General features: G+C 44.8%; 1 protein-coding gene across 3 annotated transcripts in view; it reads left to right on the top strand.

Moving 5' to 3' along the window:
• Nucleotides 1-13779, top strand: part of LOC111249218 (cell adhesion molecule Dscam1-like) — a 191194-nt gene that overhangs the window by 86599 nt on the left and 90816 nt on the right. For all 3 annotated transcript variants that reach the window (XM_022802779.2, XM_086986052.1, XM_086986053.1), the window contains one exon: nt 713-865. In XM_022802779.2, coding sequence (XP_022658514.1) covers nt 713-865 — 153 coding nt within the window. The remainder of the gene's footprint in view (nt 1-712; nt 866-13779) is intronic.

The following is a 13779-nucleotide window of genomic DNA, read 5'->3' as shown; positions in this document are numbered from 1 at the left end:
AGCCTTCTTCTGGAGTTGCCATTTTCTGCTAGATTGCTCTTTACTCGATCATCCGAAACCACAGCAGTGGCAGCGGTACAAAGGGGCTAGCTGGTCAAAGCACACTAGACTCTGAAGGCCATTTAACGTTTCACTCAAATTTACGCGACCGCTAGGCTAAAATTCGACTAAAGAACGAGTGGAATTGAAGTGGAACAGCTTTCGCTCAGGCAGAAGGACTTTTAAGGGACAGCGACGCTGTTTGCTGGTCGGGATTTAGCTGTAACTCTCATGGGACAGCAGAGCGAGACAGATATAAAAGACGAACGAAACATGTATAGTAGACGACTTCGAGGTAAAATTGCCTGCTACGGAGAGGAAGCGATCACGTATGCGCACGACGTCAATGCCCCATTCGGCATGTTGTTTATCTATTCTACGTCGTTGTTATTTGTCTACAAACCGTAACACGATTACCCTGAGGACAGTGTTTGTGTTTTACTGTGTCTTACGTTTCATTCCGTTCGGCTTATATTTTCATTTGGGGCAACATGTCACGCTTAGACTGTTTATAGATGACTATTTACTTACCGCCAAGATATATTAGGATGTAAGTACATTTACGTTTTGTTTTTCTATTGTTGTTCCACACAGCCCGACTCCTCGTCGAGGTTATACTTTGTCTACTAACCTGATAACGTTCGCATGTACTACTTTTTTTTTTTGTTTGCAGTATTCGATTCAGAAGACACGTTTGTAGATGTGCAGGACGGCGTAGCCATCCGGGGAAACACGGCTATCCTGAGATGTGTCTATCGTGGGGATAATGCCGAATTTACGTGGATACGCGACGACGGCCTACTAATCTCTCCGCAGCAGCAACACAGTAAGTGAAATATGGAAATAAACGCTAGGTCACAGATGCAGTGAAAATAAAAATAATTTTCAAATTAAACACAAATTGATCGCGAGTCGATGCACTTAGGCCGAAGGTTGCCATAGTTTTTCTCTACAGCTTGATCAGAAACTTATGACGATGGACGGGCGGCATAGAAATAGATAAATTACTATGTATACAATCAGTTGCGCGCCTCAGGACTGTAGCGGCATCTTTTTTAGTTGGCAAGCGTCTTATTAGACCGCATCAGCATAAAACATATGTCATCTTCCGCATTTCTCTCGAAAATAGCCTGTGTGTGACGCCGTCAATACATATCAACGACTTAGCTTAGCTTGCTTGCTAGTGCCCCCCGCTGGCATCAAAAAAGTCACTTCACACCTGAATAGTAACTTCAGGTATATATATATATATATATATATATAGAGAGAGAGAGAGAGAGAGAGAGAGAGAGGGGAGAGAGTTAAAAGCAAATCCAGTGCACTTTGAAATTGAATAACTTTTGAACAAGTCGGGCTAGAATGATGATTTTTTAATATGCTTAGAGCTCCTCATTGATTTCTTAAGCATTCGCTTTAGAACTCGGCCAGTTTCTATTATTCACGTTTCCTTATGAAATTATTCTATTGATGGCTTTTCGAAGTACATCTATATTGGAACATGCTTCCCACGGAAAGCCCCGTGATTACATGGACTCAGACCCGAACAATACTCGGGTTGAAACCAGCGTTAGATATTTTATTGCTCTGCTCAATCCAGAAAAAAATTGGAGTAAGACGGTGAGGTCTGTCGTCAAGTAACCAGACTGCTTCCAATTGCTGCGCCAATGGTCCATGGGTCTATTAAGGAAATCAAGATAATGGGTTACATTCGTTGTTTCATTTTAGGCGAGTATGTTATAGTAGAATGCTTCTAATGTTCATTGAAAATACGTCCAAATATACTCTCCACTGAACTCAATTTATCTTCCAGGCGACGTCATTGTCTCGTCTATTTTTTTCTCCAGCTCATTGTTCATCGACTAAAATTTAGCAGATTACCTTTGGAATACATCATACGAATTTCCAACTGTTCTGGAGTCAGTTGACGGGGAAATAATTTTTTACTCAATCTTCGAATTTTTAATGTTTGTATTATACTACTATAATACGTTACACGTGAAATATCGCTTTTAGCCAATAAAATCTTTAGACCCAAACTTTATGAGTTCTTGTCCTTCGGGTACCAGCATCTAATCACCTCATCGCTGGTTTTCAATGCTATCGTCTTTGCTCTTGAAGCGTCTGCATCGTCGACATGCTGTCCTTGATTTAAATGGCTCATAGGCATCTCTTTGAATGCATTGCTTTGGTAACCATAACTAGCTAGGTTCAAATCTCAGGGTTAGCAAACATTTGTATTAAATATATAGATAATCGGGAAAATCATGTAAGGAACTATGAAAAATAGGATATTATTATTAGGGCTTACAGCTGCTTGTACGGTTATCATGCTATTTCATAAGTCTATTCGAGAAACTCCAGATAATTCCAGTAAGATTTGTTCCGGTTAAGCTCCTAATGTTTAATGTTACACCTAAGAAATTCATGATTCCGAGGAATTGCTCACGTAAAATGAATAATGGATATGTTTGCGATAGGCAAGATCTTTACGGCTGCCGCTGCAGCTACTACTGTTACTACTTCCCTAACGAGCGACGCCGTTATCCCCGATTTAGATCTTTTCGAAAACAATACATTGCAATCTATAGTTCACGCAGCGGAGGCAAACTTACGTAAAGAACAAAAGTGAAAAGGAACGTAATAAGGGGCGTTGGTGAAAAAGAGCTTCTACAGATAGAGCCAGACCCGTTTGTTTTGTGCTATGCTATGGTGTCGGCTGTGTCAGCCAAGGGGCCGATGGCTTCTTGTCGGCTCCCGGTCCAGGCTACTATGTTCTGTGGGACTGTTCAGGCTTGTTGTTGAATGTGGCATACTGAGACCAAACCTGAAAGACAGGTATTATGACGCAGAAGGGAAGAACGGAACAAGAGCAGCGAATGGAACTAGGGGTGGCAGAAAGGGCTTTAGAATGAGCAACACCCAGAACCTACGCGAAACGGAGGACAAGGGACAAGCAAACTACTAAGGACCTCGAAACATGAAAGCGGCAAAGGCGACGAAATCGAGAAAGGGAGTTAGTCGGCGAAGGCGCCTGGATGAGGCACGTTGATTCAGGGAAGTTCATCCCAATATAGGGATACCGTCATGGATGGGGTGAGCGAGTGAGGTGGGGACTGGACAATAGGCAGGGGAAGGGGCAAGAGCGAGACTACAGACGTTTAGGGAAAAATGTTGTTGGGGGTCGTAGGGGACTGATTCAGCAAGCCAAGCGCGTAGCAAGTAGCGAGTTGCAAGCTGATTGGGGCAGGGGAACAGGATTGCGCCATATAACAGCAAGCTATATGCCTAGCGGGCTCAGCCAGCCACACGGAATACACTTCAGACTTAGCGGCCCGCCGGCTACAGAGAGGCAGCTAAACCAGAACCTATGAAAAGCCAAGTACAAGAAACATCACGAGCAGCAGAAGTAGCAGCAGCAGGGGGTCTTGACAAAAGCATATTTCCTATAGCACCCAAGTCATAAGAGAACATGTAAACACATTTACATGAAGACAAAGCGGTCGGCTCAGAGAGCTTAGCTCATCTTACTACCCAAGCTCAGCCGTGGTGATAAAATATGGAGTGATAAACCCTTAATATATTAGGGACAGAAGGTTGTAAACGGAGAATATAAACAGCCATAAGGAGGCTGGTTTTTCCTTAATAGTTTGTGACTGGATTCACCGATATATTTGAAACGTTTCACAGGTGTGGATCATACATTTTAAACTGTACCGTTTGTTATAATCAAGTCAGTGTACAATATTGCTTCCATAGAGTTTTAGCAGTCCGAAAAGTTTCTGAGAACATGGTATGCCAATTGTTCCAGAGCCTAGGTTCTTTGATTAAGTCAAAAGCAGCGGATAGGTGTTCTAGATTTAAACTTTGGAAAAGTGGATACATAAAGAGCCCAAATACAGGCTAGCTAACCTTGATACTTATCAACTGGTCTAGAATTCGATACTGGATGATGTCTCAGTCTTTAGCTGACTGTGGTTGAGGCTCGTGCTATGTGAGCTACGTTCTTATCATAGAATGACACTCTTCTATGTTAAAGAGAGGCTCTATTGAGAATGCTCTTCCGCTGGAGAACTTTGCTCTTTGAAACTCTAGTGATTATTGTACTCATTGCAAACAGGTAAAATCACGTGCAGGTTCCATTCTATACATGATCAGTGTATTTTAACTGAAAGTGTCGGCATTCGTTAAAACAGAAAACCTGTCCTACAAATGGTAAACGGTCGGCTGTTTTCTGTTGTCGGCGCTTTCTACAGCTGCCGTCAGTACCTTTTGTGTCGTTCTAATGTGCTCTTTTTTATTGTTTGTCTCCTTGTTCGTTTTTATTTTCCTGTCTTTGAAACAAAAGGGGCAACCCGATCGAATTCTTTTTCGTTCCTGCTCTAATAAGGCTGCCAAGCTTATTGCTGGTTACTCAGACGTCAAGCAGATGTACAACCGATCGCTGCTGTCGTGAACGTATTATCTTTCCAGTGCCAAGAGCAGCTGTTCTGCCTTCCCATCGCCATCGTTAGATTGGCAGATATAAGTTACACCTGAGGCATCAACGACGCTCTACGACAACAAACCAGCATTGCATGGTTCAGTGTGGGTCGACGCTTTCGATATGGTTGGCCTACGCTTTCCAAAACGCTAACGACACCTTAGATTTTTTCGAATGGTGATGGTGTCCCGTCAATAGGCACCTCAAACAGCAAGTTCATGTCCAAGTAAACCCCGGAAAACTCGGAAGACGGGAAGTTGCAGCGATGACGAGCGAAACACGCCTTGTCATAGTCGAGATGCACGACGTATGTCTGAATTAGGTTAAACTAGGAGAAGATTGGCCGAAGGCAAGTTGGAAGCGATTCAGAGCCGCTGAAAGTGATACAGAGCCGCTAGAATCATCAGTATGAAAAGCGTAGAGCAGTTTGTAACGACATCCGCTGGATAGACACGGACACATTCGTTTCTACTCATCTTATTCTCTGCAGCAGCAGTAGTTGTAGCGGCGTCCTCGTCGCTTGCTATTAACAAATGCTTTGCGCCTAGTAATGCCTGGTAACGCTATTTTCCCCGTATCGCTCGGATTTCGAAACGACACCCGATTCTACTATAGAGCGACTGGGCTGGAGAGCGGAAAGCGATTGCAATTGTGGAGGCTCTAGCTTAGTGCACAACGGACACAGCTGGCACTGTCATTTGATTTGAAACAAGGAGTACGTGAGTAAGCGAGCTACCCTCATAGCACGAGCCAACACGAACTTTCGTCTGGCCCCTGCCGCTTGTCTCCCTGTACGGGAAGGGCGCGCGTTTTCGCCTTGTGCCGGCAACATTAAAGGCAGCGCCGTCCTGGATAACGGCGGTGTCAAAAGTAAAGGCGGAACGTCAGTCGCTTTCGCGGCGACCGAGGAGGGCCATACCGCTCGTATGGCAGAGGTGCTACGAGTCCCACAGAGGAAGTAGCAGCAGTAGACACTGTAGCTTCTGCAGAAGCATCAGTAGCACCTCTGAATGCCTTCACTGCTGTTACTCTTTCTACACATACATCAACGAGATCGGCAGGTTACTGCCAACCCATGCCAATTTTGAACTGATTTTGATGCTCGATTTTGGCTGGCTAGGTATCGATGTCGGTTCACGGTAGTCGGCATGGTGTAAGCTGCGTAATGGAACTATCGCGGTAAAGAAGAGCTGTGCAACGTTGACATGCAGTCTAGAGGAAAAAGGAAAATCGTTGACATGGGTACAGGAATGGAAAACGAGGCAAGTAATACTGGTCAGAAGAACAGGCGTTCGGGTGTCTGGAGCAGCCGTTTGTGTTTGGGGGAGAGGGGGGTAAAATAGCGATAGGGTATTGTTTCACGATGTCATAACAATCCTACTCCTAACACTGCGACGGTTAGGTGGTAAGACCCTTCTTTTCAAGCTAGCTGCTGGAGTAAGATGAGTGGGTGATTCGGCAGACAGCCGCAGTAGTATCAATAGCAGGAGCGAAAGCAGCAGCGATAACCACAGTAAAAGCACAACGCCCCTAAAATCTGTGATAAGGAACTGTCGTCGCGACATCATACAAGCAAGCGTTACAGACATACTGATACAACAGGGGGAATCCAGGTAGGGAAGTTGATCTAGGTAGAAACCTGGCGTAGGTAGTGTATTTGGGTGTCGAGCAAACTACGGCGGGTTATTACATACTACCGCACTCAATGCTGCTTTAGACAGAAATGACTAATCATTTTCCTTTTAAAGTTAACATTTTACGTGGTTCCTCTCTTGAGATTGCATCACAGGACACACACGTAACTCGCCTGCACTTTTTCGCAGCCTGTTGATCTTCTAGATGCCTAGCAACTGTTATAACAGCATGTCGAACATCCTTAAACGATATCCAGTCAGGATTAATCATCACCACCATAACTTAGATTATCATACAACCCTTTGAATTTAGTAACCGAGAGGCAGACGGACTAACAGAAACGTGCGTAATAAACGAAAGCGAGTGCTTATTTTCTTAACATATTCTCTATTTTAATGTATTTATTATACGTTCCTCGTTAAAATATTTTACATTTCTACGTTGTATATGCTCAATACGTTTATAATTACAAAAGCATCCGCATTGAAAACCATAGTTTATGTTTAAATTCGTTCGTTTTCTTAAGACAATGTCATGCAACCAACTTCTTCTAAACCACTTTAAAGTACTATCTCGTTCCGTTTGGCTTTTGCCACTGCAGATGTCGTTCTCGCTAATAGTTAAAACCGTGGTTACGACAGGACTCCAGAAAAGTGTCCTGCCAGGCAGAATCAAGCAGTGTCCCGCACCAGAGCCAGCCGACGGGCTGGCGAGCGTCCGTTGAAACTTGCTGTTTGTACCTGTCTACCTACCGTCCTTGATGCTGTTACAACTACAGCAGACAGAAAGACGCTTCCACAACTAGAACAATAAGCGTATCTTATGCACTACCTCCACTCTCTTTCACGCTTTCACACTCCTTCCGTTCTCGCTAAATTTTAGACACGCACCCACAAAGGTGCTCGATCCCTCTCTTTTTACTTGCGTCAAGCTGTTTCAACTTACATATTTTTCATAGCTGCACAATCTTCCTTTAAAGCACACTCTATATATAAAGTTTTTTTTTTTTACTAAGATGCGATTTTTCCCAAAGCATTCCCAAGAACCGTCATCCGCACAATCCGCCGCTAGTCAGTGCAGTCGTTCAAAGGCCACAACTGCTGCCAGCCGAGCGCTGTACTTAGAAGGAGAGATGCCAGCAGTGCAGCAGGCTGTAGCGAACGGGCCAAAGCAGGCCGATCCACCATTTGCCGTCATCTTGATTGCCCTCGTGCTACAGACGGGCCAAACGACGGACGGCCTTTTTCCAGTGGTGCTAAGCGCATCCAGGAAAAAGAAGTAAAGGAACAATGGCGAAGCAAGCGCTGGCTCGCTGGGTGTCGACGTTGGACTTCGAAAGTAACGCTTTAAATGCTAGATGCAAAAAAGTCTGAGAAGACGGGAGTTGGGAGAAAAGACCGGCCGACAGAGATGGCAAAACAGATAGAAAGATGACTCTCAAGGGTAAAATTGGGATTGGGAATCAAGGGAATATCCGCGAAAGAAGGCTACGGCCTTCATGGGAAGCGACGTTCGAAAGATGCAGAATAAGTGGGAGAGAATACATGCTGCTTCTATGTGAGGAATCTACTATTCTAATTCTAAGCGAGGAATAACGCTGGATCGCGCGAATCAGACCGCGGATCGCACCATTTACACGGTGGGCACCTTTTGTCCGGCATGACAGTTCCTTTCCTTGGCCAAGCTTGCATGCTTGTTTGTTGTTTTGAAGTCCGTACACATTTCAAAATCCTTTTATTTCTGGACAATTCCTTCGCCACCCTAGTTTATCGCAGTATTTGCTAAGCCACGTTACACGTTAAACAGGGTAAGTCAGCATTACCCTGTTTTTCCTGGCTGATCCCTTCCGGATACTTCTTGCTTCCCAGCATCTGGTTTTTTTTTTGAACCGTTTCGCGAAGCAAGGGCGAAGAAAAAATAAGCCCTAATTTATTTTTAATTTTCAAATTCACGGTCAACAACGAAGGCGTACTATGTATCACAAAGCGCCTTTGTTTAACGCATCTGGAAAACTTACGATTAAGCAGAAAGAAAGCCCATTACGCCTAGCAGTATTCGCGAGCGTCACCGCTCCCATTCCTTCTTCCTAACTGGGGCATCCTTCTGAACGGGAAAGCACACGTATCCAAATAAAAGCTCTCTTACAATTATGGCACAACAGTTAGAACCACTGTTCTCTTCGCAGCACCCGCGGCATCTGGTTAACGCCTTGAAACTTATATTCATAGTGCGAAACACTAACCTAAAGATACGGTCAGTGCGGTTAAGCCACCAGCACCAAAAGTGCCACGCAGTGACCAAAAGTTACCTCCCGTATTTGCCTTATATTCTAGTATAATATGTTGCAATAGTCAAACGTTGTGGCCACCCCATCACGGGAAAGGAGAAGCTGAGGAGTATAGATATGGGTGTCTTGAAGAGCAACGGGTGCAGATGAAGGGGCGTTACCGAAACAATGGGTGGGATGAGCCTTTTTCTATGGCTGTTGTTTTCTTGGAATCCTTTGTTGGCTGTGTAATGATAACAGGTCTTTTTTAGTCCATCGTTAACAGTTATACGTTTATTGATGGCAGATATGCCCTAGACGACTTCCATGGGGGTTCTTGAATGTACTTATGAGAGCAAACAAATCTCGACATAAATTCCCCTTTGTTGAATAATGTGCAATTTGTGAATTATAACAAAACAAATCTTTGGCCTGTCAAGCTCAAGTTTAGGAAGTGCTATAAGGTCACAACTATAATTAGCATAATTTGCTTCAGTAAGCTCTCCTCTTTAATATCTCTGAAAAGGTCAAAGTATTTATATACGTCGAGGGGATAAAAATGTTCCTATAACATTAGATGAAAATAAAGTTGCTTAATTTTTACTCTCACTTGGGTCTTCGAAGAACTACGTCCAAGACATACCCTTCATGCGTAGCCAAAGAGCCTGTTTGTTTGTCCGACAAGCTATGACTTCTAATATCAGACTAGACAATGCCTTAGCTCTATAGATAGGGCCCTCGGATCAAGCCTTGAATGGACATTTCCCTACAGCTCAGATTGCCCCCTTCACCCCTTAGGATTTAGAGGTACAGTTTTTTTTCGTTCTTCTCCGCCCCCGAGTCCCCTCTCTTCTGTAAAATTTGACGTCGTGGATGATGGCGTTTGCGCCAACCGCCACTCACTGAGGCTTGTAGTGATATCTTGCTCGTCGGTCTCACGCTAAGTCAAGCTCAAGTTCGCTACTTTTCTTTTCTTCCTATACTCTTAATAATTTCTTAAAAGTCTTTTCTGTCATGAATCGACCCCAATAAGGCATAATTGCCAGTGACCCGGTCGGACCATCCTTAAGACTGCCTTTGGAGCAAACCTGAGCAGGCAGGCTTGCACCAATATGGGAGCGACATTTGCTTCGTTGGTCCGTAGTACGTTCACGCGCAGTCAGTTTTGCCCCAAACTTAAGGGCCAAAAACCAGAAGCTTCACTAGAATTCCTGAAAACCAAAAGCTTCTCCTAGAGTTCCCAAAAGCCAGAAGCTTCTCTTAAAGTTGCCGTAGTCAAAGCGCAGCACGAGCTTTCGAATGCAAGTTGAAAAGGAATTGAGCTGGGTCGTCTTTTTCAGGATTTCTTTCCAGAATCCCACCCATTGCGCCGAACACCCTCAGGGGCTACGGAAAGGCATCGGCCGACAAAGACGGCGAATGACTAGACGGCGACGGAGTGGGCGTGTTTCCGCTAAGGAAAGCGGACGCCAGCCTTTCCCAGCTACTGGTTTCAGTCTATCTCACGTCACAAAGCCCAAGGCGTAGCAAAGAAACGTGTATTATTCATAGCCGCTTGCTGATAATCATTCAGTCGTCATCGAATTTACTGCAATCTTGAAAGAACGCTGACTTGATTATCTACCGGCCCGCTGCTTTGCTACCGCAGGCTAAACCGTGCTTTACCTTGAAGATCTTGTCGATCTTCACGCAGTTTGAAAGGTGCAGTTCTTCTATCGGACCGCCGCCGCTAAACGCCTGCTCTAGCTCTACCAGGCACATATCTAACACAGATCCTCTCGATTCCATCGACTGCCTGGGCGCGGACGAACAGCAACTGGTAATTAACGCGTTGGTAGTGGTGGTGCTTTTCGACGACTTCGCCGACGAGGACAACGAGTACGACGAATTCACAGTAGTTCCAAGCGGACAGGAAACGACCAGACCTTTAAAACTTGAGACTTCGACAGAACCTGCCGTGACGTTCTAATTCGAATAACAGCCTCTCCAATTACTGTAGTATGCTTGATGCTATCATCCTTTCCTCTAGTGAGCCAAACACACGGGCTAGGAGACACGCCGCATACCTCACACAGCGGATCCCTCTCCCGTAATATCATCCCGCCTCTACATATTCACTCTATAAACTACTTCGACGCAAGTTCGGTGTGGGATTACCAATGTTGAACCCCCGAAAACTGAAGAAACGAGGTGAACGAGACCTCGGAGGCAGCAACGGGCAAAACTACAGGCCTAATCGTGACACCGATGTTAAGAAGAAATTCCTGCTGCTCCTTGAAGTCCGTCGAGTTGACTTCGGTAACCGGTTGAATGAAGGAATGACGTGAGCGAAAGGCTGTCCTGTCGCTAGGCAATATAAGACATGAGTAGTGGGCATATGGGGTAACGTAGTGTGATGATCTCTTTTGTGAAAAACGTTTTGGGACACGTATGGGTGTTAAAATGTTTTCATCACTCCCCCATTGCCTGGTGATATGGTAGGCCGGCAATACCTTAGCTATATCATAGCCAGTCTAATTGCAGCAAAGAGAATAAGTGGTGATAACGCAGATTAAAGTTCAAGAATTTGCAGCGCCAAAGAAGGTGAAAGTAACGTAGTGAGCTGTATGGGTATACGGCTTCAAAGACCTCATGCTGCAGCCCAATTCAGTTTCGTATTATTATCTACAGATTAGACAGAGTAAAAGTTTGTCAGGATAAACCTGTCTTAATTTTTGATTAGCCGATGTGCCACATTTATTCTATCGAATTTTAGGGCTGAATAAGAGCCTCATTTGTCATTTAAAAATGGGATTAATTTCGTCTTAGCATCGACACTTAAACAACTCATATACAATTGTATGTAACCTTTATATAATATGTAAATCTACTACATGTTGCCTAGCTATAATATATGATAGCAGGCCACGTATATATGCGGCGCACTATCTGTATATGTGTGAACCGGATCGACTCTTCTATAGTCCAGAAAAAAACTTTACAGTTCCGACACTGTACAAAACAGTTCGAAGTTTGGGATGCGAAAGCGGAAAACTGCCGTGACGGTCGCAAGTTTGCCCGAATCGCTAACATGGGAGTTATATCTGAAGCCCCATCTAAAGTGTGAGCACCGTCTTCCTACTTCTCTCCTGCAGGGACCATTGCCATTGCTACTGGCTCCACTGGTTCTGGCACCTTTACCACTGCTAGGCCCAGTACGCTGGCAATGCTGGCTACCTATCAAGGGAAGCCTGCTCCTTCTCCGCCTTCACACCAGCTTCCCCTCTGTGTAGGATCGACGTTTTCCGTTTTTTCGAGGTCCGTTCACACTGTTCTTGGACTTTCTCTTAACCTTGTCTTTATCGTTCCTAGCTTCTTTCCTGTAAAGAGAAACCCTTCGGAATATCCTACAGCTTTCTGCCTCCCGCTACTCACATTCTACACCCGCCTATGCGCTCCGCCTCTCAACTGCCTTGCCTCTATCTCTTCTAAGCGATGTGGCAGGATTTGAAATGTTCTTCTGGGCGTCGGGCCTTCGGCAGCTAACCCTTAAGAGCTTTTCGGTCCACAGCATTGCAGTAAAGAACTACGTTGAGCTGATCCCTACTGCCAGTGCGTTTCTTACCAGTGAGTTCAGCCGGGACAACCAGCCTGAGAATGAAACCGGGCGGGTGGCTGGTCGGGAGGCGTTGATTGGTCGAATTGAACCGAGACTGGAGCCAGATGGCTATGAGGTACAATTGTGGATTTTGGCAACGGGCCAGAGACGAACCGGATGAAAGCAAAAGAACTCCTGACTGCTCTCTTGCGGTTGGTGTCTTTTGGCTGAACAGAGGCGATGATAGTTATACTCTATATGTGTGAGTCCGTGAAAGTAGCGGCAGCTATAGACTGTGGAGTGGCAAACGGAGTGTTGGAAACAACGGTGTAAGTATTGCCGAAAGGTGTGTAGAAGTCGTGGCTAAGAGCTACTTGAGAAAATGGCTTGATGACTTTCCGAGCCCATCGGAATTTCGCCCCAAGGGGACGAATGACGCTGTCGAGTCGGACAACGCAAAAACTCTTCACAGGAACTAGACAGCAGGATATTTGCAGGATGCGAAGGAACGTCAAGAGCATTCAGGCGCACACCGTTAGGCATAGTAAAGTTCGCTTTATAATGGGAAATAGGGAACGTTCAAATGCATACGTCTATTTGGCCGCTTCGTTCTATCATTGGGTAAGAAGGAAACACAAGAGCAGCACTGAATTTTGCGTGTGCCAAGCACTGTTGCCATGTTGCGACAAGAAATACGCCATCTTCAAAAAGGTAATGGCTACGCTTAACGTTGGTAGCGATTACGTGACTGCACAGAATTAGATGACACCTGCACATTCCGTCACCCTCCATTTGCCCCCGAGTCATTCTGTGTGCTCGGCCACACGAACAGGGCATCTGTTGCCGTTGAATGCACCACCAACAAAGCCCTGAACAGGTGACGCGAATGGCAAATAAAGAGACAACATGGACGGATGCACTTCACCCATCTTTAAAGCGTTCGCTTTATACCGCTATGCCTTTCAGGTAAGCAGCGAAGCTCTGGCACACTGTATAATTGATACCGATGCTTGTCGAGGTGCGAGACCCCGGTTTGGAACGAGGGAGAAGCTAGCCGCAACGTCAGCATGCACATATTTAACGCGTTCTCGCCCAAAGACATACGCACGGTGACCAGATTTATATGTCACATATATACTCAGCGTATATATATATATTGACAAAACGTGAATGTAACTATACGCGGACGACTCACCGTATAGTGGATAATTAACAACTGCTAATTTTGAAATTAATCTGTCGTTTCTAAGCGGGTCGGTCAGGCCTTGACGTCGCCATGCTTTAGAGTGTGCCTGTGGGCAGAACTAGTGAGCGGCTGGGTTTCCTCTAAATGACGATATGTGGATGAAAATAGGTTGAGCGACGAGCCCATGCTGGCAACTTCTATAATGAACAAGCGATGAAAAGTAATGGTGACAGTAAGCGATACTACTTAGACCATACAACCTGGATGTTCTCTAATGGTAAACATGGTGGCATCTATATATTGCTAAACTAAATATGCTATATTGGTCGCTGACCTTCTCATATTTTTCAAGTAACAGCATAATCGCTATACATAATTCTGTGGTTTTTGGGAAAGAAATGTATCATGTAATTTTAATTAAGTTAAATGAATATTAATAACAAAGAGATATTGCAGACCCCAAAACAAACGACGGTCCGAAAGTGTGGGACCCGCATTTTACTTCACATCAAATTGTCCACCTAAGTTCTCTCAGTCTAGTTCAACATTTGTATAGTCTCGCGTTTTTATAATGAAAGACAACGCCTTTTCTGCTC

This window comes from Varroa destructor, unplaced genomic scaffold, assembly GCF_002443255.2.
Source record: "Varroa destructor unplaced genomic scaffold, Vdes_3.0 BEIS01000004.1, whole genome shotgun sequence".
In the NCBI taxonomy this organism is placed as follows: domain Eukaryota; kingdom Metazoa; phylum Arthropoda; class Arachnida; order Mesostigmata; family Varroidae; genus Varroa; species Varroa destructor.
The sequence above is the reverse complement of the archived record's forward strand: the minus strand, read 5'-3'. Positions and strand labels throughout refer to the sequence as shown.